Here is a 22,542-nt window from a genome sequence, read left to right on the forward strand (position 1 = left end):
CTGTCTTAAATGTGAATCTGTCTTTGGTTTTGCAGCTCCATTTTGCTTGAAGCTTTATCAGGAGATTTTGCAGTCTTCTAATGGGGCTTTGCTATGGACTTTCCTAAAACCTTTATTACATGGGAAGATACTGTACAATTCAAACATTGACATGATTGACCTGGTGATGGAGAAGGTGAGTATCAAAAGAAACACTATTTCTGTTTATTGATTTTGTCTTTGTACTTCATTTTAAAGGTCCACTTCTTTCAGGGTAGGTAGAAACAACTGGATAATTGCCTTTCAGAAAACTGAATCCACCCTGCCCTGTGAGTTCTCACCTTGTTCCCACTTTAAGCTTAATATTTCTCTTAACTTTTATCCTACTTGATACAGTGGTTTCATCTCAGTGTGAAAAGCAGAATTTTGTTCTTAAGTCTCTTAAGCCTCGTATAGAAAGATTAAAAAGAACACATTAGCAGAAGTGTCGTGTGGATCATGCAGTATCAAGGTGTAGAATATACGTATTCCAAGCCAGCTTTTGCCCTCAGCATTTTCTTATGATGGGAACTCTTAATGAGGCAGCATAGGGAACTGAGGGGATGGGATACCCCAGGAAGGAAAGCCTGTTCTGGATGAGTCACTGAGCTGTGTTTGAAAAAAAAAAACCAAACAACTTACAGTGCATTCTTCCTGATTATGTTTCTAACACCAGTAGTGTGAATGATCAGTAGTAGCTGAGGTGCCGTATGTGTGGGTCGTGACGACTTGATATTATTCAACAGGTTTGAAGTCTCTGCAGTTTTGGTATGGTAGGTCCTCTGTCTTGAGCATGATTACCTACAATGACATGTTTGTTCATGACTAGCTTTGAGGAACTTCTGTAAGAGGAGGGATGATGACTTATTTTAAGTAGACATCAGACTGCTGAGCAAATTTTGCATTTATCTTGCAAATATATGATTTTTACCCTGGAATATTACTTATTGCAAGAATGGTAATTTAGGTTAATTTAAAATCTAGAAAAAAACACCACTGCTTGTAGGTGTTAGACAAAAAGACTATAGTAACTTTAAATGTGATGATAAAGGTTTTCCATGTAAATGGAGTACAGCATAGTATTTGGACTTGTGTGCTAAAAAGATAGTAAAAAACCCTAAGCCAAAAAGCACATTTTAGGTAGCAGATACTAGGTAATTTTATGGTTTCTGCTGTGAATTGGAAATAAGGTTTCAGTGATTTCATATTTCGCAGTTAAATAACTTAATTTGGGCAACAGGTCATCTCTCTGGAGTTGAGTATAATTAATTTTAAATTTTTAGTCAGCTAAAGATGAAGTTGCTCTTGATGTTTAATAGATGGAAATTCTATAAAGAATGAGTTGTAAGAAATGATGAAAATTCCAGATCGTTTTGTACACATAATTATATTCTATGTTACAATGAAATTTAGAATAACGCACTTAGAACATTTCCACATCATTTTGCCATTTAGTATGCCAAACCCACACTCTTAAAAGCATCTGTAAGATAAATCTCCTGACATACATCATATTCCCCTATAGATCTTTTAGTCAAATCAAGACTGTTCAGAATGAAGTTTGTGTTCTCTTGGTTTGGGTTTGTTTGTTTGTTTTGTTTTAATGCTCTGGAACAATACAAAGATTCTGGTAGACGCCTCTAGCACAATGTCTTGTTCTCTTTAGGTATTCTCAGGCTCACAAAAGTTCCATCAGTTTATTCCCACCCTTCCCCCAAACCTGTAGATTTAACAAGCAATTGTGGATGTGTATCTGTAAATATGAAAGTAGTAGGAAAGATTTTTCAGCAATATTTTAATTTGTTTTATTACAGAAGGCTATCAGCTATGGCTTGAATGCAAACAAAATTTAAATGCAAAGTATTGTCCCAGTTATCTTGAACATAGCTAGTAAAAACCGACCCTGTAGCCCTTACTAAGACAAATCTACTGAACAGAACTACTAGAACAGAAGTTCTAATTTCCTTTAGACTATATGTGACCACATGACAGCTATTTACTAGAAGAAAAAAGCAGAGGATTAAAGCTAAAATGAACATTGGTGTTTGTATACTAAGATAGATCTTGTAAGTTTTTTCACATGGACTGTTTTGTTTTAAGACTGTGTAACTGACCATTCTGAAATAAATTGTGAGGTTGCTAGTTTTTGTTTCTAAGAAGTCGACAGTTCTAATGTGTAGAATAGCAGTGACCATCACAGATACAGGCTGCAGTGCTGACTGGGAGCAAAAAAAGTTCAGTGATAACCCGCATCCAGGAGTTCAAAGACCACGTGTGATGTCTTTGATCCTTGCTTTAGCAACTGAACTTTTTGTCACTGATGAGATGATCTTATGAAAGTATTTCTTATTTCAAAAGATTCTCAGAGTTGATCTTATATTCAGGCAATCACATTAGGACAACTTTGTGCTAATTCTTTGTAATTGGAACAGCCAGGGGAAAAAAAATAAATTAAATGTAGCAAGATAATTAAGAAATGAAAGAAAGAAAACTAGTCTAGCAAGTTCATTACTTTGTTTCCTGTCTTTTTGTCTAGTATAACTAGAAAAAATTATAATGAGTTGCACAAGTTCAGATTCTAAACTTACATATCCTGCCTGGCTTTGCATAAGCACATTTGACTTGTCAGCCTGTTAAAAGATGTCATTATAAAAGCAGTTCAATAAGTTCAAAATACCATTTTTATTTATTCTTACATCAGGAAGAGGGTTAGACATCTTCAGTCCAAAGAGGACTGTAGTTGATATTGAAGACTCTAATTTTAATCAAAGGCAATATCCAGCCTAGGTGTTACAAAGAATATTTATTTTAATGGATCTTCATTGATGAGGAGGAAGAGAACTTTAAGAGAATTTCTATTAAACATCAAAGTTCAGCTAGTCATTAGCATACAAACTCAAAGAGTTGCTTTACTATGTAAGATTAAGCATTCATCTTGCCCCAGGTTCTGATTCCTACTGTAATTAGTAAAGGCTGTATAGGGAATAACAGAACATGTCCGTAAGGTGATATTCCCGCCAAATACTGTACCAAATTCCAAAAACTTGGGGGTTAGTCTTGCCAGGACTTCACTGCTATAATTTGTCCACTTGCTTTTTGAGTTTATATGAACTCTTAGAATTCATAGTGCCTGTGGTGATGTGTTCTGCATTAACGACCTCTTCCTCGCTTGCTTGTCCTTCAACTCATGCAACTTGTTTTTTAAAATCCTGTGTTTATATCTCCCAAATATATTTATTTCTATTCTCTATTTCCACTACTACTCTTTATTGTAATTTATTATTATTATTTTAGCAAAACTAAAATTTGCTTAATGCGGATTTCAGAATTATTAATCTGTAGTCCCCTAGTTCCCCGGCATCTGTTATGAATAACATTGCATTTGTTATTTTCCGGTTCCCTGATAACAAGGGAATTTTAATCAGGAGGTTACACTACAGTGAGTACTTAAACTATTTAATCCTTGAGCACTCTTAGACTTTTTGGCTGGATGTTATCTTGTTCTGGAAACTACTTATTGTTCATTATGTTAAGTTCTATGACTTTTTTTCTTTTTTTACTGCTCCTTCAATTTGAGACAGATTCTCTAAAGTGTTTTCCGTGTAGAAGGCTTCTGACACAGGAACTTCCCAAAGGCCTACTGTGGTGAATGAGAAAGCAAAAATTTTTAAACAAAAACCTTTTTAATATAATCATAGAATGGCTTGAGTTGGAAGGGACCTTAAAGACAGCCCAGTTCCAACCACCCTGCCATGGCCAGGGACACCTCCCACTAGACCAGGCTACTCAAGGGTTTTTTCCTAGTCTTTCTTGTTTTCTTATTTGGTTGTAACATCGTTTTTTTTTTTTAAAGGATGTTTTCTAATAGCTTCCTGCTGTATAGTGTGTGCCTGTATGCATATTGTCTTTCTCAAATCTTTCTCAAATCTTTTTTTGATAGGCAATATGTATTTGTCCAGTTTCCTCTATGTTGCCTTAACTGGTCTCTGTACTTCCTGCACACATCTTACCCCTTTGCTGCTTTTAATTTCTTTCAAATAAGCTTCTACATTATATAAAGGTCATCTTTTCCAAAAATCCGTGCTGCTACAGTAAAATTTTTTATTGTTTGTATAAGAAGATTGAATATAAGAGGATTATGGTTACTGTAGCTCTTTGAAAGTGACTTCAGCAAAAAAAATAAATAATCTTTTGTGCTGTTCAGAATCAAGTCAAGAAGCACAAGTTGCTTGATATAACAATTTCTAGTGATATCTGAAAATTTGATCTCCTTGCGTTACAGTGTGACCTATGCTTCTCTGCACTGGGGAAATAGCAATCTCCCATTTTGGCTGTTTGCTACCCTTGCAGCCTTTCTGATCTCCCTCGCCTTGCCTGGACAGTGAGTTACCTGACCCTGATATTCAGGCCTGGGATTTGAGTCCATGAGGTTTCTGTGTAACTTGCTAACACAAGAACTTGTTTCGGTGATTTGAAGCCAATTTTCAGTTTAACATTTAGGATCACTCTCCCTTTGTAAGTGGAATGAAAAATGTCATTTAAGTTAAATGCATAAATTTTTTCAGGAAAATGAAATTATCTGCAAGGGTCTGTTTGGGGCCTTCTGTGCTACAAACGTAAAGAAAGAACCACCAAATTGTTTTCCCATGTTGTGCTAGGAGTGGAATTCTGCAAAAGGCACCTAAAATACTATAGAAAAAATGGTGTACTTTGAATAGCAATTATTGCAAAAAGCGTGGTTCCAAATTTGAGTTTACAACTCATTGCAGACACTTTGCTGGGAAATGTCACGATCTCTACCATAATAACAATGCTGGATTGTTCTTAAATGCACTTCTGTGACTGATAACACCAATTTAAACAAAAAGATACTGCAATATTTTCTGATCTTGAGAACACTTGTGATCTCTTTAAAATAGGCTGGAAAAAATTGATAGTTGTTTGCTGGTGGCTAAGAGAGAAATTGTAGCTTACATTTGACTGGGACAGAGAATATTTTGCTATACTCCAGTGTTCCTCTGAGAGAGTATTTTGAACTACATTGATTGGCCGGTTGAATTTATTGTCCTGACCATGCTCCCAGCTTTCACTTTTATTATATATTCAGTTAAAGTAGTTTGAATAAAAGACCGACAAGGTCTGCAAAGGCTTTCTTTTGAATATGTCCTAACTGTATTTTTTTTCTGTTTTTCTGAAGAACCTCTATGATACACTGTATGAAAGAGACATTATAAAATAAAGAGGTCTATATGTTACTTCAGGTAGGAAACATACACTCTGCAGGAATTCTTTTCTTTGATTTGTTTGGTATCCAGAGACTGCAACAAATACTTTTAATTTCTTAAGTAGAAAATAGAAAACATGGATATCCTTACTGCTGACTATCAGAGTGGAAATGGAAAGATGTTGCAGAAGATCTGAAGCATGACAGTTTTTCCTGGTTCTTAAGATTTGCTATGCATAGTTTTTACTTCATTTGTCTCCATGTATTCTTTTTCCCAGGCTAATTTCACTTTTGGTTTTGTGGAAAACTTGAAGACTTATTCTGAGACATGGCTTAGGATGTCTGAAGTTCTTAAAACCAGTGGAAATGTCCTCACGGTCTCACGACTGCAGGTTGGTAAACTGTGGGAGGGCTTCCTCTTTTCCAGTTATTTGCTATGTGATCTGGGCAGAATTTCTATACATGTAAAAACTTCCCACCTATCTGGCTTCAGGTTTGAAAAGAGCTGAAAATGAGGCAGATTAGCTTTAGGTTATGAGCCTACAGTGTGATACTGAGAAACTTCTGAGGTGAAAATATTTAAAAACAACGTTGCCTCACGATGTCCAGTATTACCAGGCAATAGGGGAAATAAAACAAGTAGGTACACCAACAAGCTGTATACACTTATTTAAAACAAATGTAAGATTGTAGGAAATAATATATTTTCTGAAACTTGCTTCTTTATCATTGCTTTTTCCAACAATGTGTGCAACCGATAAACTGCTGTGAGAAATATTGGCTAAAAAAAAAAAGAGCATTGTTGTAACTGGGATTTTTCCCATTCTACACATTTGTATCCTTTTGTTTTCCCCAATAAAATTTAGTTTTGCCATCTTCAACTTGTGGAAACATGCATGGCTGTTACACTTTGAGAAAATAATGAGAATCCTGTCATGGCCCATACATATCAATCGAACCATTACTTTTAAGTTCAAATAAGGAATGATGCTCGTAATCATGCATTAGAATTGCAGATCCCAGGATGCTCTTGTACAATAATCCTCCCCCCCACACCTCTTGGAACTTGGCAAATGAGGTAAAGAAGTTAAAAGAATTCCCAAATGCCAGTTTTCAAAAGATATTTATTTTACTACTGCCAGTGCTAATAGTATAATGGCCTTAAAGTCTTGCAGGAAAAGAAAATGGGTTTCTGTCCCAGCAGACTTGCAAGGACATTAGAATGGACTCACAGTTAAAATATTTGCAATAACGGAGGACAGTGATGTACAGCAATGGGGAGTATATGTCTGCTGTTTATTTGAAATGTGTGGAGTTATCCTGTTAAGAGGGGAAGACTGAAGACATGGAGAGGCTAAGTGACTTCTCCAGTGTTACGCAGGAATCTTGCTAATGGAATTGAACATGAATACAGATGTATATTTTATATTTCTTTAGAGAAGATAAAACTGATGTAACATCTATCACTTTTCATTTTAGGAAGCACTGCAAAGCAATTTCATAAAGCACTTTATAGAAAGTAATTTGGATATTGATATGGAAAAACTCTTGAAAAAAATGCAAGTATATGGTATGTACATAAAAGTGCATGTACTGATTACCCTTATTAGACTTTAACTTGAACTTAGAACTATGTTCAGCTGAAATTTATTTCACCTACTTAAATGATACTAAAGTATCAGACTAAATTCTCTCTTGTTGAGTTAGTCTCAAAGATTTCTAATTGTCTTTTTTCTTCTGAGTGACTGGATAATTTGTATTTCAAAATATTGAAAGACTTGAAAAATCTGGTAACAAATTAGAAGTGGTAAACTGCCATGGGAGAGTTATAAAGATAGGAGCTATACTTAAAAAGGAGGGAAAGGAGAAGTAATCCCAGTAGCTACAGTTCCGTTATGTAGTGGTAAATTTTTGTAAATTTTGAACAAAATCTACATACTTTAAATGGAAATAAGTAGAAAATTAGATTGGATACAGTGTGCTTAATCAAAGCTGTCTGTTTGTTTTTTTTTTTCTCCTTTTATTGAGAATTAGTTGCGTGTGGTCTCCTTGATACACAGAAAAGCCTGTGATATGGTTGTAATCAGGGAGGAGCAAGATTGGGCCCAGGTCAATAGAGAGTAACCAGGGTCAGACCCAATGCTGGGATGTCCAGGAGGGGACACAGGAGTGATGCTGAGGCTAGGCCAGGGTGTCGTCACCCTATGGGTAGGGGCCTGGGTCTACTGATCCCCATGGATCAGCAGGTCCATGGCCAGGTCCACAGCCAAGCTCTGATGTGGTGGAAGCTGCATCCTTGGGGAGGCTCAGCCACAGCTCTGTGCAGCTCTGATGCGCAGGAGTGGCCCTGGCTCAGGTGTCTGCATGGGCCTGCCCAGCAGTGTCTGCCTGGGTCACAGCCATCCTTGGCTATACCCTTTCTGCATTGGTACTGAGCCCTGGCAGCTAGACCTCCAGGAGCAGAGTATGCCCTCCAGTGCCAGCTAGATATCCCAAGGGGAACAGTTTATAACAGATGAGATGGGAATTATTATGAGTAATTTTGGGTATACAGGGATTTAAGGAGGAGAAGAGAAAGGATTATACTGGAAATGTAAGTTACTTAAAGATTTTATAAGAATTTGATAATAGAAAAAAAAATCAATATGTCCAGCTGTCAGTAGGGTAGGTACATGGTAATTAAAATGATTGCTGACATGTGCCAGAAGGAACTGTCCATACCAAAGCAGAGTCTAACATCATTTAAGACAAGTTCATGATTTTGAGGACAAGAAAGTGAGAAAAGTGGGATAGAATGCAGTAACAGATAGTGTGAAGTCACGTACAAACGAATCTAGGTGCTTCCTAGAGGAAGACAGTAGTAGAGAGGACAGATCTGTGTAGTTTGTTATCAGTGAGTGTTAGGATAAGGTCAGACACACATCTGTTCTAGTTGTCTGTTGGAGGAGGGCAGTGATGAGCTCTCAGATGCCCCCATGAAGGGGCTGTATGGCCCTCATTGCTGGAAAAAATGGACTTTACAGCAATACAGGTTATGAAGTCTGTTCTACAGTTAAAGAATTAAGTCTAGCGCTAAAATAAACAAATAAATGCAGCTGAAGTGCAACTTTTAGTGGATTTTGGCACCTGCGTCGAAGGAGAAGATGGACAAAATCCACTGAAGCTCCTGTAAGCTTGAAGTGTGTTCTCAGTTTTAAATTGTACTGCTGCCCTGAGCTGGTGCTGTCATGGTCAGTGTGAGCTGAAGTTCTTGGCTTTTCTTTTGCACACAGGATGGGAGATTTAATTGAAACTGGCCTTGATTTGAAGGCTACCTTTGAAGGCTAGGACTAGCTGCGCACACTTTCACTAACTAAAATGGCAAATGGTGTCCAGAATTCAATCCAGAAAATAAGAACAAGGGCTCAGTATCCTCCTTAGTGAGGGACTCAAACTTGAATCCACTGTCCCTCAGGAAGATTTTCTTAACTGCTGAACTGTTGCCTAGTCTGGGTCAGGCACAGCTTACCCCTCATGGTGAAGCTAGATCACAATACAACTGAAAAGAATCTCACAGAATCACACAGTTGGAAAGAGAGGAGGGAGGAAAGAGCAAGTCTCTTGTACCTGCAATGCCTGCTGGAAACACAGCTGTCTCAATATATTAGTTGAGTAATAGATGGATTTTGTTTGTTTGGACCTAACACTGGGAACTACATAACAGGTTATGGGCAAATAATATTTCATTAAGTAGATATCAAGATTTCTGGAGTTACCACATCAATCTTCACTGTTGCAGACAATATCATCACAGAAATCTGTGCACGTGTTTCTCAAGCTATAGCTTTTTAACAGAGCTAAGGACATTTGACAATATGTAATAAAAGGTTAATAGTTTTGGGTGGTGAATACAGAAATAATTTAAGTAGAATGGCTTATTAAAGTAGAATTTCTTTATTTTAATGGAATACAGTCGATAAAATTAACATCGTATAAAAAGTGAAAATCTCTATGGCCTATAAATCACAGTAGCATTTGTGCCTTTGGGAAGCTGAGCTGCCCAAAGTGCCAGAGCACTATTCTGCGTGTACACTTTGATTATACAGATTCGCATTGTCATTGTGCTTTTTGAAATATGACTTTCCCCTCTTATTTTTATGTTGGTTTTGTATATGCTTTTTTGTTTATTGTATTAGTCTATAATCATGTACAACTGTTACTGTAAACCTCTGTTCTTATGTTCGTTTTTGTTTGTTTGTTTTTAAAAATTTCATTACTCTCATACTGTGTCAGCTTTTTAGTCCTGTAATTATTTTGCTTGGATCTAACTAAAGTCTTAAATATATCCATGTACGTTATTGGGTTTACCACTCGCAATCTGTTTATTTCCATCCAAAGCTCACGTTTTCCAAAATCACCTAATCTGTGTGATTATGTATTTTGTCTTCTACACAAAACAAATATTCCCTTGGTTTATTACATCAACCCTCACATTAAGCTGACTTCTAATTATGCTCAAATATAAGGTGCTTGTATTTGTATCTTTTTTTACTTCTCTATAGTGCTATAATAATGGTTAACAGTCTTAGTGACATGTTATTCACCCTGCTACTCCTGCTGGAAAGTGTCGTGGACACAGAGTGAATTGATATAGAACTCTTCTAATCTCCCTATAAAATTATCATTCTATGAAACCTTGCAAAGTTATAAATTTCTAAAACTGTTTTACAGGGTTACTGTGTAAGTTTTACTCACCTGGAACAAAGTAAATATTTAACTGAGTGCAGAAAAGTTTGTAGTTTTCTTTTTAAACCCTTCTTTACTTTCTAAACTAGCTTTGTATAGGTGAGCCAACTGTATTCCACTGTGCTTTCCGACCCAGCGATTTGCAATAATTTCCTGGGTGCAACTGATCTATAGATCTGAACTCTAAAACTTTCCTGTGGATTGTATCTGTTCATTTATATGTGTTATTTCTATGCTAGGATATAGAAGTTCATGCACATTGTGAAAGACAACATTTTGCTTACAGAAACATTTAAGTATGCTGTACTCCGAGAAAGCAGCAAGCTAGTTGGTATCTCTTATGCTAAAATATTCAGCAGTTTAATTCATCAGAGAGAAGTTTTTTAAGTTAACTACTGATTTCAAATTAAGATCTTTCAAAGATCAGCTGGTGAAGAGATCTCTGGTTATCTTTTTTTTTAATGTGTATGTATATAGGTCTATATATAATTACACAGACATACACACATACATATATAAACATAAAAATATAGGAAAGCTTAACCCTACTATTTGGGCTTAATGTTAGAAATATTCTGTTCTCTCTAATGCTACAAAAGAAATAGCAGTATAGGTATTTCCTCTGTTGTCCTCCTCAAGGATAGCAGTAAAGAAGACATATAGTATCTATATTTGGACTTGTTTTCTCCCAACCTGTGAGTTCACCCTGTCATTGCTTGCCTATGTTCTGAGTTCTACACTATCAGTTCCTCTACTTTTTCGCCTTGTGATCTTTATCCTTTCTCACTGGTAATCATGTCTCTTCTACAGTCTACTCCATATATTTTTCCACTTAATCTGCCTTCCTATTGTAATATTTCCTGTGCTGATGCCGAATAACATCTATAATCCAGGCTTTGTCTGTCACCACCATTATCAAATGAGGTAGTCACCTATCCTTTTTAAAGCCTATATCTTGAAGTGAGTCTTGAAAAATTTAAGTTGGAAACCTATGCTGGATATTTAATGACATTGTTTGTTACCTGAGAAATTCAGATGTTTCCATTAAATTCAGATGAGTTAATATTGTTTCTAGATCATGCTGTCCTTCTGGTTATTTTCTCAAACACAAGGACCTACATTCTCTGCACTACACTATCTCTACATTCTCTGCCAAAGGATGAAGATCTGAATTCCTCCAAAGGTTCAGTGCTTTTGGAAACCAGGCTTTGGTTGAGGTATACATTCATCCTGGACCCATAGATAAGATCAAAGTCAAAATGGAGGGGTTGTAGGCTTTTTTCAGATGCTTTTTAAATGTAGGGCGCAGTGTCAAGGAGAGAAGAAATGGACAATGCATTACTAGGTGAAAGAGATGTATCTCTGTTTTAATCGTCAAAGTATGGTAACTCACTTGTATTTGTAAGAGTAGTTATGGAAAGATCAGGAAATGTTAAAAATCCTCCAGCTTCAAAGACATGGTTTCTTTCTAGAACTTTGCTAGAGTTTGTTACATTTTTGTTGCTCTGAAATTGAAGGAAAAAAATAGCTGAGGACTTGTAAAAGCCCCTGTGACGTGAACTGCACTTCCACAGTAAAATTCCTGTGTTTTTAAAACTTCTTCCTTTGTTTTAAATACAGAGGATATTTACTCTTATAGGACATGCAAGTGAGAACATAGCTTTCTGTTCTGTTCATTAAAACTAAGGAAGTCCAATTTGTTTCCTGATCTTAGAAACTATGATGAACAAGATGCTTAACAGCTCAGCAAGTAAACAGATTGACCTGTTGTCACAGCTTGTAGTAAATATCTCTTCCTGTGTGTTACTGGACCGTTTCCAGCCTTTTGACTCTGTTGAGAAATTGGAGGAGAAGGCTCATGAACTCATGCAGCAAAATAATTTTTTGGCTAGTAAGTACCTTATTTAAAATGTATATTGACAGAAAGCATCAGACTTTGTAGTTGTCTGTGTCTATTGATTAGGTAGATTAAGCTTACACAGTTTCAAAGTGTGTATTAACCACATATAATACAGGCAAAATAAAGCATTTTTACCTTAGAGGTCTTCCCCAACATTTGAATGCTGTAATATATGCTGTGAAGACTAATTACATTGTGGTTTTATTTGTGGAACTGAAAAATGAATCATTGGAGTCTGTTATTTTTAACAAAATATTGAAAAGAATAGTCATAAATGTTTAAAGTAGAATGAAAACAGCTGAAAAATATATAGTCCTGAGGACCTGAGTTTCCTTTCTAAAAGAGAGCCCCACTTAAGTCTGTATAAGGTGTGCCACAATTCCCCACCCCGTTGTTTTGGTTTGTATGACCTCCCTGGACTCCTGTAAGTACACAACAGAAGACATGTCAAAGCAATTCTAGAGAATGAAACTACTCAGTCTGGAATCCTGTATTTGTTCTGTAACCTGCACAGTACTGCTATTTGCAGAATGTGGAAATGACCACCCTCCATCAATATAACACCAACAGACCATACAATGAGATAAGGAAAATTTCTCAGGAGTACCTCGTAGGGACTGAAATTGTTTGTCCCTTCAAGGGAAGAAACAGACAGATGGGTCTTGTCCCTCAGAAAATCGAATTGCAACGTTCTAGATACATTTTGCTTCCACTTACACAACAAAGGGTAAAATGTTAACATAGACAAGACATTTCTTGGGAATTTTTTGTGTGACCTTATAATCTCTTCATATGCTTAAAGAGGTAAGATGGCATTTTCAGGGACGTAATATGTCCAACACATCAAAATTACATGCTCAGATATAGGTATACATTCCTTTCCATAGTAAAATACAAAACTAAAGTGGAATTTTCCTTGTTTTCTTTGTTTGTAGTTTTCAAAGACTTCATAGCCTCATTAAATGTCTTAGTAAATTAAATGTTTGCATAAATGGGAAAATGAGATTGGCCAGTTGAAAAAATAAGCTTTACAGCAGAGTCAAGTATTCTATTGTCTTTTATCTTTTAGAGAGCCAGGTGGTAGGTAAGACATCTCTCCCCTTTCCTAAGGAAAAAAGGTCAACATTTCACATTCATCAAGAGGTCCTAAAAAGTCCGGGTCAGACAGATTAAGCTTTCATCTTTCTTTTTTTTTTTTTTTTTTTTTTTAAACACAGAGAGAGAGAAAATAAACCTGCAAATTCTGCTGTGCTAAAGCAGAAGTTTTGTAATTGACTCAGAAATTAAAAATCAGAGTAAATTTTAGTGGGTTGGTACTGTTCACTTTGTCGCCCGCCTCCAGGGGTTGTTATCCTTTGATGGACAAATTTTATGGCCGCTGCGTTTACTGTGGAATTGAGATCAATCCCCAAGAAGGGATTAAATCTGGATACAAAGAGAATAAACCACAATTCAAAACCAACCAATTACAGAAGGAATTTTCTCACATAAAAATGGTTGTTGCAAATCCATTTATTATGTGAATAATTTTTACATTTCACATACATGAATGTAAAAAAAGTAAGTGTCTATAAAATCTACCATTCTTCTGCTGGGGGGTCAAGCAACTTTGGAGGCCTGCCCTGACAGGTGAATGTATCCTACTATCATATGATAATTGGCCATGAGTTAGCTATGTGTAAATAGCATAAATCATATAAGGTTGGGTATGAAGCTCCTTTTCTTCTCGTGTCAGGTATCATCTTTGATATGCCAAAGAACAAGACACAAGATTCTAGCAAGCTCCTTCCACGACACATTTCGTACACAATTAGAACCAGCGTTCTCTATAGCATGAGAACAGATTTGATTAAAAACCCAGCATGGAAATCCCACCCCCAGAAGTTGCCAGCTGATGGGTTTAAATACAACCACATCTTTATTCCTCTTCAAGACATGATTGAAAGGGCAATTATTTCAGCACAGACTGGGACAGATACCTCAGGGCCAGCCATTCAAGTGCAAGCCATGCCTTACCCTTGTCATACCAGTGATCTGTAAGTAGACTTTCAGCTTTTTCATTAAATGTATTATCCTTATTAGATTAGTACCAGAGGATGTGGGAAGCTACTAGGTCTTTGTAGTGGGTGAATATATATCTCAGCACAGGGTTGAAGTGGTATGTCAAATATGAGAATATTATAACGTAGCAAATGTTGTTTAACAGCTGTGACCGCAACACATTATGCAGCTTCTGTCTGGCAAGTGAGCCCTTATGAACTGTTTGCAGCTATACTGTGGAGTAGTCTGCTGGACAGACACTGTGTCAACATATTGTGCAACTAACTTAGATTATGCTAAGAAACCCACTTTCCATCCTTAATTGTCCTTTACACAGCCTGTAAATTGGTCCCTGATATGTGTTGAAATGCAGTGTAAGGTTGATGAAACAAAAGAAAAAGTGTGGGATCATTCTTTGTAAAACCGTCAAAACATCCTGACTTATTAGAATTTAAAACTAGTCAGTGGTAATAAATCTGTTAAAATGGAGCAAAAGTTGACTGGCTCATGTTATTCCTTACTGTCCAAATATATTACTTTGCCGTAGACACAAATCCGAATTCTGTTTGACTTTGAATGGAGCCCTAAAGAGTGATTACATCAGTTGTATAGTTGACAAATACTAATATAGTAGCATATACCAATACATATATTTAGGTTGTTACATGAAAAACAAGCAATTCTAACCAGAACAAGAATAAATCTTATTGCTCATGTCAGATCTTATTTTGTGCGTACTTTGAGAATAGTCCTAGTATTAACCTATTAACATTCTGCTACAAAATCTTTCACCTTTGGGGCCTAACAACTCTGCATATATGTTCTTTCATAGATTCTTGAACAACACAGGTTTTTTTTTCCCACTTATGATGATGTTAACATGGATGGTTTCAGTTGCTGGTATGGTTCGCAAGCTGGTTTATGAAAGAGAAATTCATCTTGAAGAGGTAAGAGGCAGATTAGCCTCTGAAAATAAAATCTATTTATTAAAGTGTACTGAAATACAAAACTGAAAATTTGAGGTACTTTTATGTACTCGTAATACAGCTGAATTTGCTTTCTCTTGTTTCCTCTGGGCAGAAGGTTCTAGTTCTAGCTGCCAACTCAGATTTACAACATTGTTTGAGCGTCAGTCCTCTTAGTATGCAAATATTTTTTTCTAAGACAAAAAGCAACAAGTAAAAGATCCATAAAAATTGAAGCTCAAAACTGTTGTTTGGAAAAAATCCTTGTGATTAGAATGTTTGTTTTTTTCCCCATTAAAAAATTGCTATTTACTGTGTAATTTTCAGAAATGTAAGGTATGATGACAGAAAAAATGAGACAACTATTTGCTTACATCAACAGCTAGTCTTAGAGGTGCTGAGCATATGGAAAGACAGGGGGTTTTATGATACATTTTCTTTTTTTTTAAGAATTATACTGGTCTTTATACTGTTGGAGTAAGCTTTTTTTAGTTTGGGAAATTATCTAATTTCTGTAAATTTTGTGTTGTAAGAGAGGCCTTTTTTTTTTTTCCCAATGCTTTAAAATATCAAATCAACTCAATAAGGTTAATTTTGATCATCTTATGAAAAATGCTTCATAAGTAGTATTAGCTTGTTTCCAAAAGCATTTTTTTTTAAAAAAAGAGGGATGCTACTTCATACCTGGCTAAATTATTATTTGCATGCTAATATGTAAAGGTTTACAAACAAATCGATATGCTACTTTGAGTTCAGCAACAGGCTGGGGAAAAACATTTGTTTATACAGTGCTGTAGATATCCTCAGTACTTTTTAGAATATAAAAGGGCAAACTACTCACTGGAGGACCCAGTAATCTGATATCTGGTTCTGTAATGCTAGGCAGAAGACAGTTGCGCCTGTGCACTAGTATTCCTCGTGTTAGTATGTGATAAGCTCAGAGGCAGCCCTGCTCAGAATCGTGTTTCATTGAGTAGAGAGCAGCACAAGGGGTAGCACAAGAAAAGGGAAAAAGATGAGGAATCTAAGGGGAATATTACATTCTTTGGGGAGCTGGTGATGTCTTGGCGGCAAAATGTTTTGCTTTAAAAAAGAAAAAAAAAAAAAAAGAAAAGAAAGAGAGAAGAAGAAAATTTGTTTCCTAACTTTAACTTTTTTTGCTATGTTGTCTTGCAGTATATGAAGACAATGGGTGTACATCCAGCCATTCATTTCTTTGCTTGGTTTCTGGAGAATGTCATTGTGCTCACAATAAGCAGCTGTGCTCTGTCCATCATTTTAAAAACAAGTGGTATCTTTGCTTACAGCAATGTCTTCCTCATCTTCCTTTTTCTCCTGGATTTTGGAGTTACAGTTATTATGCTAAGCTATTTTTTGGGAGCGTTTTTCAGCAGTGCTGATACAGCAGCTCTGTGTGCCAGTCTTGTGTATATGATCAGTTTTTTACCCTACATAGTTTTGTTGGTCTTGCAGAACCAGTTGAGTTTCACCAACCAGATTATAATGGTAAATATTTATTTTCCTTTTCTAATTTTTCTCCTTCAACCATGCTGTGTTTTTCCAAGGTTTCTGTTTGCTTTTGTGTTTCACTGGAAATAAATCACATTCGTAGATATCCAATTGAGAAAATGTTTTTAATGTACAAAGAAATAAAAAATAATTTTTCAGGGGAATTTTGTAAACCTACAGAAAATATAAGGAAGTTGCATTCCTCATCCTCATGAGTATTCTATGTTTTTGCCTCAAAATACTTGTAATGTTAGTGTACATTCAAGCACACATGATGACATGTCACTCCTGAAAGTCATTATTTATTTGAAGGAAAACTAGTGATTGTTTATGTGTTGAGTACAATTGGGGATTAGATCAGAAATTTGTCTAGTGCTTATTTAGTTATACAGGTATATGAGGTATATGTTTCTTCAGCATCAGTTCTTCCATATCCTTTCCTGTTTTATGTATGCCATAGGCTGTTTTAAGTCTTTGCAGTCTTAACATACTATATCCCTGATTGGGACATCAAATATCACCACCATACAGTGCAAACCGTATTTCACACATATGACTTCACTCTTTCAAAACATACCAAATCAAGCTGGTGGAATAATTTATACACTATTAAAAATGGACAGTTTTTCAGTGTCAATCCATCAGAAAAACTACATTGGTTCTTTGCATTCAAGTAAGCACGGATTTAAGACCGCTGAATTCTGGTGTAAATAGGCACAGTGAATTTTATTTTTTTTCTGTTGCCTTTTTTTACCCTTCTTTGGGTCACAGAGAGGGAAAGTATGCATCAGATAACTTGCACACTTTAAAATCAGTTATTTCAAAATAACTCTTCAGATATCCTGGATTTGCTGAAAATCAGAGTGCAGCAGCATGTGAAAAGGCAATAATTTTTTATAAGAAGAGGAGAGGCCATCAAGTGAGATGGTGAAACCTTAGCAATGTAAGAGTCAGGGACTCAGCTGATGGGAATTAGCATGAATTTCTCTGTAAAAAAATGTAATCTATGTCACTAATTATTTTGAATTTTATTCTAAGTAGCAGCCTGTGTCATACTTCTTTCTTCAGACAGCTGGCAGGATATGTTCCTTTTGTGTCAAATATTGCAGAAACCTTATTTAATGGCATTATTTTAAAATAGGAGATAAAATTAACTTCTATTTCAGCTCATTTTCAAACTGCAGAACTTTGTCACTGAATAAGGCCTTCACAAGCTCACCAGTGTTTTTTCATGGGTTATCAGGCACACTTCCTTGTTATACTACATGACTAACTTGCTCATTTTCTATTTTGTGCTTTTGTGATACAGCATGACTATGTTGCTTCTTGACAGTCAAATGTTATTTCCTTGTACAAAAAAGCTGTCTCGGGATATAGTACCTAGTGTGTGTGTTCATTCTGCCTCTATCTCTTCTTGAGCTCTGGTCTAACAAAAATGAGGAGGACCACTGTTCTTACTAAAGAAAGTATATTCTGTTACATGATTTTACAGTGTTATACATTAGATGTTTTTAGTCTGTGGTAGATTTATGATGGTCTATAACTTGTTATAAAGTCAAATAATGCTTTCCAATATTAATAACTACATCAGTGGAGCTTTTTAAGGTGGAGCAAATACTACTGCAGTATGTGGGGGGAGTATTGTAAAACATAAGAGGAAATAATGACCATTAGCTTACGTAAAACAAACATCTATTTATTTTGTGCTTGCTTTTATTATCACAGATTATTTTATTTCATGGAGCTTGTTAATGACGTGTTATTTGGTGTTCACATCCTGTTTCTCCTCTGGTGTTGTAGTGTCTTCTGTCTACAACTGCCTTTGGGCAAGGAGTATTTTTCATTACATTCTTTGAGGGCCAAGAAATAGGTAAGCTCTCTGGTTAGAAGAAAAGCTTTGTAATTATTTCAGGAACTACAGTTGGAAATGGTTTTCACTTTGTTCTGAGAAAAAAATCTCTAATAATGAGTTAACAGACTAGATCATAGCAGGAGAAAAACCCTTTTAATGTCGCTTGAAAACCAAGTTAAGCTTGGGCCGCTTTCTAGCAGTAAATTAAAGTGGGCTTAGCAGTGCTCTACTTGCAACACAGGTTGGAGGAAAACCTTCACATCCCATTAGATGACAGAATGAGTGTATTCAGCAAATGAAATTGTTCTGGAGACGCAAACCCAAGCTTTATGTTTAGTGAAATTCAGTAGAGCTACATAAGGGTGGGCATCTAACTGAATATCATTTCACTCTGTGAATGTATTACTTCTCTCAGTCCAGTGGAGGAAGCTTTGGCAAGGCATTTAGAGCAGTTTCTTGGAAGTCCTCATTGATGTCAGTGGCAGCTCTTATGCTTGCTTTCTGGTGAGGATATCAACAGGGAGTTTTGTAGGATCACAAAGTATTTGAGGTTGGAAGGGACCTCTGGAGGTCATCTAGTCCACCCCCATTGCTCAAGCAGGGCCACCTAGAGCCAGTTGCCCAGGATTGTGTCCAGATGGCTTTGGAATATTTCCAAGGTTGGAGACTCCACAGCCTCTCTGGGCAACCTGTGCCAGTGCTCAGTTGCCCTCACAGTGAAAAAGTGTTTCGTGATGTTCATTGGGAACCTCTTGTGTTTCAGTTTGTGCCCACTGCCTCTTGTCCTGTCACTGGGCATCACTGAAAAGAGCCTCAGTCTGTCTTCTTTGCACCCTCCTTTCAGGTATTTATATACATTGATAAGATCCTCCTTGAGACTTCTCTAGCCTGATCAGTCCCAGCTCTCTCAGCCTTTCCTCATAGGAGAGATGCTCCAGTCCCTTAATTATCTCTGTGGTCCTTTGCTGGACTCTCTGCAGTACCTCCATGTTTCTCTTGTACTGGGTAGCCCAGAACTGGACATAATACTGCAGGACTGGTCTCACCAGTGCTGAATAAAGAAGAGGGATCATCTCCCTTGTCATCCTGGCAATGCTTTGCCTAAGGCAGCCCAGGATATCATCAGCTTTCTTTGTGGCAAGGGCACATTGCTAGCTCATGTTCAACTTGGTCTCCACCAGGACCTCCAAGTCCTCTTCTGCAAAGTTGCTATCCAGATGGGTGTCCCCCAGTGTATATTGGTACACGGGATTTTTCCTTGACAGGTGCAGGACTTTGCACTTCTTGTTAAACTTCATAAGGTTCCTGTCAGCCTGTTTTGCTAGCCTATTCAGGCCTCTCTGGGTGGCAACTCCTCCCAGTTTTGCGTGATCAACAAACTTGCTGAGGATATTCTCTGCCCCATTATCCAGATCATTAATGAAGATGTTAAACAGGATCAGACACAGTATTGGCCCCTGGGGTACACTGCTAGTTACTGGCTTTTAACTAGACTTCATGCCACTGATCACCACACTGTGGGCCTGTCCAGTCAGACAGTTTGTAATCCACCTCACAGTCTTCTCCTCCAGCCCACTTCATTAGCTTCTTTAGGAGTATCTTATGGGAGACAGTGTCAGAAGCTGTGCTGAAGTCTGGGTAGACAAGATTCACTAGTCTCCCCTCATCTACCAGGCCAGTCTTTTCATTGTAGGAGTTTAATCAAGTTGGTCAAGCGTGATTTCCTCTTGGTGAAGCTATGCTGACTACCTCTTACAATATTCTTGTCTGTCATGTGCCTGAAGATGATTTCCAGGATTAGCTACTTCATCACCTTCCCAGGGTTCGAGATGAGGCTGACCAGCCTGTAGTTCCCTGGGTCCCCCTTCCTAAGGATTGGAGTTATAACTGCTTTTCCTCCAGTCTTCGGGCACTTCTCCCAGTTGCCATGATCAATTAAAGTGGCCTTGCAATGACATCTGCCAGCTCCCTCAGTGCTTTTGTGTGCATCCCATCAGGGTCCATGGATTTATGTATGTGCAGTTTGCGTAAGTATTCCCTGAGCTGATCCTCTTCCACAAAAGGTACAATATCCTTCCTCCAGACTTTTCCCTTGGTCTCTGGGACCTGGGATTTCTGGAGACTAGACTTGCTAGTAAAGACCGAGGCAAAGGTGGCATTCAGTACCTCAGCCTTTCCACATCCTGTGTAACCAGCTCCTCTGTCTCATTGAGCAATGGGCTCACATTTTCCCTAGTCTTCCTTTTGTCACCTGTGTACTTATTGAAGCCCTTCTTGTCTTTGACATCCCTGGCCAGACTCAATTCCATTTTGATTTTAGCTTTTGCAACTTCATCCCTGGATGCTCGAACAATGTTTTTGTGTTCCTCACAGGTTATCTGTCCTTGCTTCCACCCTCTGTATGCTTCCTTTTTGTGTTTGAGTTTTGCCAGGACCTCCTTGTTCATCCGTGCAGGCCTCCTGGCATTTTTACCTGACTTCCTATTCATTGGGTTAGACTACTCTTGAGCTTGACAGATGTGTCTGGGTTCACACATGGATTAGCGTATAACATAATGTGGGTTTGTGAGAATAAGATTGTAGATAAGAAGAGCAGTGTAAATTATTCACTCTCAACATAATGCTAAGATGAATATTTAACTATTAAACATTGGAAACTAAGAAAAAAATTACCTTTAATTTGTAAAGTATGTTTTACGTTTCTCCTGTGTGACCATATTTGTACTCAGCCTGAGTAGTAAGCTTGGAGGCAGCTGGTGAAATTCCCACTGAGCTATGGTTCAGGTGCAGAAATGCCTGAGAACACCCTATTATGTTTAAGTGTTAGGAAGAAAAAAATCTTTGGAAACTGGCTAAACGTTCTAACAGGTTGCTACACATTTTAGTGTGGTGATCCCTACTATCCCCAAGCTAAGAGCTGCCCCCATTGATGCTAAAGCTTTATAAAAGTTAGAAAAGAATGTCTGGGCCCTTGATAAATATCTACAAAGGATATGCATTTATGTATCAAAATATATAAAGAGATGTAATCCCTTTTTTTACTACTACAGCAAGATTGATATTGATGACAGTGGATGTTACAAACCACTAGGCATTGAAAAAGTATCATAATGATACAAAAGTTAGTAAGAGTGGAAGAGACAGTTGCAGAAAATATTACTTAAATTTCCCACCAGACACTTCATCAAAATGACTCATCTTTACTGAAGAAAAGGCAAAATGTGCTTTGTGAAAAAACCGCTTTTCTTGACAATTGTAGAAAAAGAATTGCAGAAACAATGCCATGTGCTGCAAACAAAATAGCATTTTCAGAAAAAAAAAATGCAATGCTCTTTGTAAATCTACAATTTGGTTGCTTTCTTTTCCATTTAGCAATATGGTAGCTTTCTGTAGTACTAGTGTTTTGCACCTTTTTTCTTCCTTTCAGGTCTTCTGCAATGTAATCATTTTATGAAGCAATTATTCAGTGAGTTGGTTGTTCCAGTTTACCTCTGAATACAGACAATGCACAAAACTTGCTGCTCAGTTAGAATTCCCAGATTTAAGTTTTCAGATTTAGCATTATAGAAATGACTTTAAACTTTGTGTAACCCATTTCTTTGTAATATCAGCAGAACGGCATAAAGCCTGATTCATTGAAGAGGTCAGTGCCACATTTTGTTAGTCGTAGTTCTTTTTCTTTTGCCAAATTAAGGGCCAGCTAACACTTTGTAAACAGCCCTTATACAACAGCTTCTCTGCATTTTCCCAGCAGCAGTGTCACCTGCTGTTCTAAACAGAGGCTTGTAGAAGCATAGCAATTCATTTCTATCCATTAGGATTACTGTTATTAACGATGGTCTTTTTTGTGTCAGTGCTTAAATACCCAGAAGTGTGTGGTGTTGATGTGTTTGTGATCTTTAATGCTGTACTGATTTAGTGGTGACCTTTTAAAAATCTTTATTATTATTACTATTACTGCCAGGAATTCAGTGGAATAATGTGCACCAGTCAATGGCACAAGGAGGACACATGACCTTTGGATGGGTGTGCTGGATGATGTTCTTTGACTCCATTTTATATTCTATGGGTGGCTGGTATTTCAGCAATATTATTCCTGGTAAGATCATGGACTTGTTCTTATTTCATATTTTTGAAGACGTTATTGGATAGAATGGATAGAATTGGCTTTCTCATTGTATGCAACTAAACCAAAAATATATCTCTTTCTGAGTAGAAGTTTTGGTGTGCAAAACTGCCTGATTGCCTTTATGGACTGGCTAAGGAAGTCTTCCTACATACAGAAATATTGAGTAGTGATAACACGCTA

General features: G+C 37.0%; 1 protein-coding gene across 1 annotated transcript in view; it reads left to right on the top strand.

Moving 5' to 3' along the window:
• Window positions 1–22,542, top strand: part of ABCA13 (ATP binding cassette subfamily A member 13) — a 194,277-nt gene that overhangs the window by 68,153 nt on the left and 103,582 nt on the right. Inside the window, exons 20-28 of the mRNA XM_063323974.1 lie at window positions 36–175; window positions 5,521–5,634; window positions 6,722–6,812; window positions 11,682–11,858; window positions 13,603–13,903; window positions 14,740–14,854; window positions 16,049–16,378; window positions 18,182–18,251; window positions 22,198–22,332. Coding sequence (XP_063180044.1) covers window positions 36–175; window positions 5,521–5,634; window positions 6,722–6,812; window positions 11,682–11,858; window positions 13,603–13,903; window positions 14,740–14,854; window positions 16,049–16,378; window positions 18,182–18,251; window positions 22,198–22,332 — 1,473 coding nt within the window. The remainder of the gene's footprint in view (window positions 1–35; window positions 176–5,520; window positions 5,635–6,721; window positions 6,813–11,681; window positions 11,859–13,602; window positions 13,904–14,739; window positions 14,855–16,048; window positions 16,379–18,181; window positions 18,252–22,197; window positions 22,333–22,542) is intronic.

The sequence above is a fragment of the Chroicocephalus ridibundus genome, chromosome 2, assembly GCF_963924245.1.
Source record: "Chroicocephalus ridibundus chromosome 2, bChrRid1.1, whole genome shotgun sequence".
In the NCBI taxonomy this organism is placed as follows: domain Eukaryota; kingdom Metazoa; phylum Chordata; class Aves; order Charadriiformes; family Laridae; genus Chroicocephalus; species Chroicocephalus ridibundus.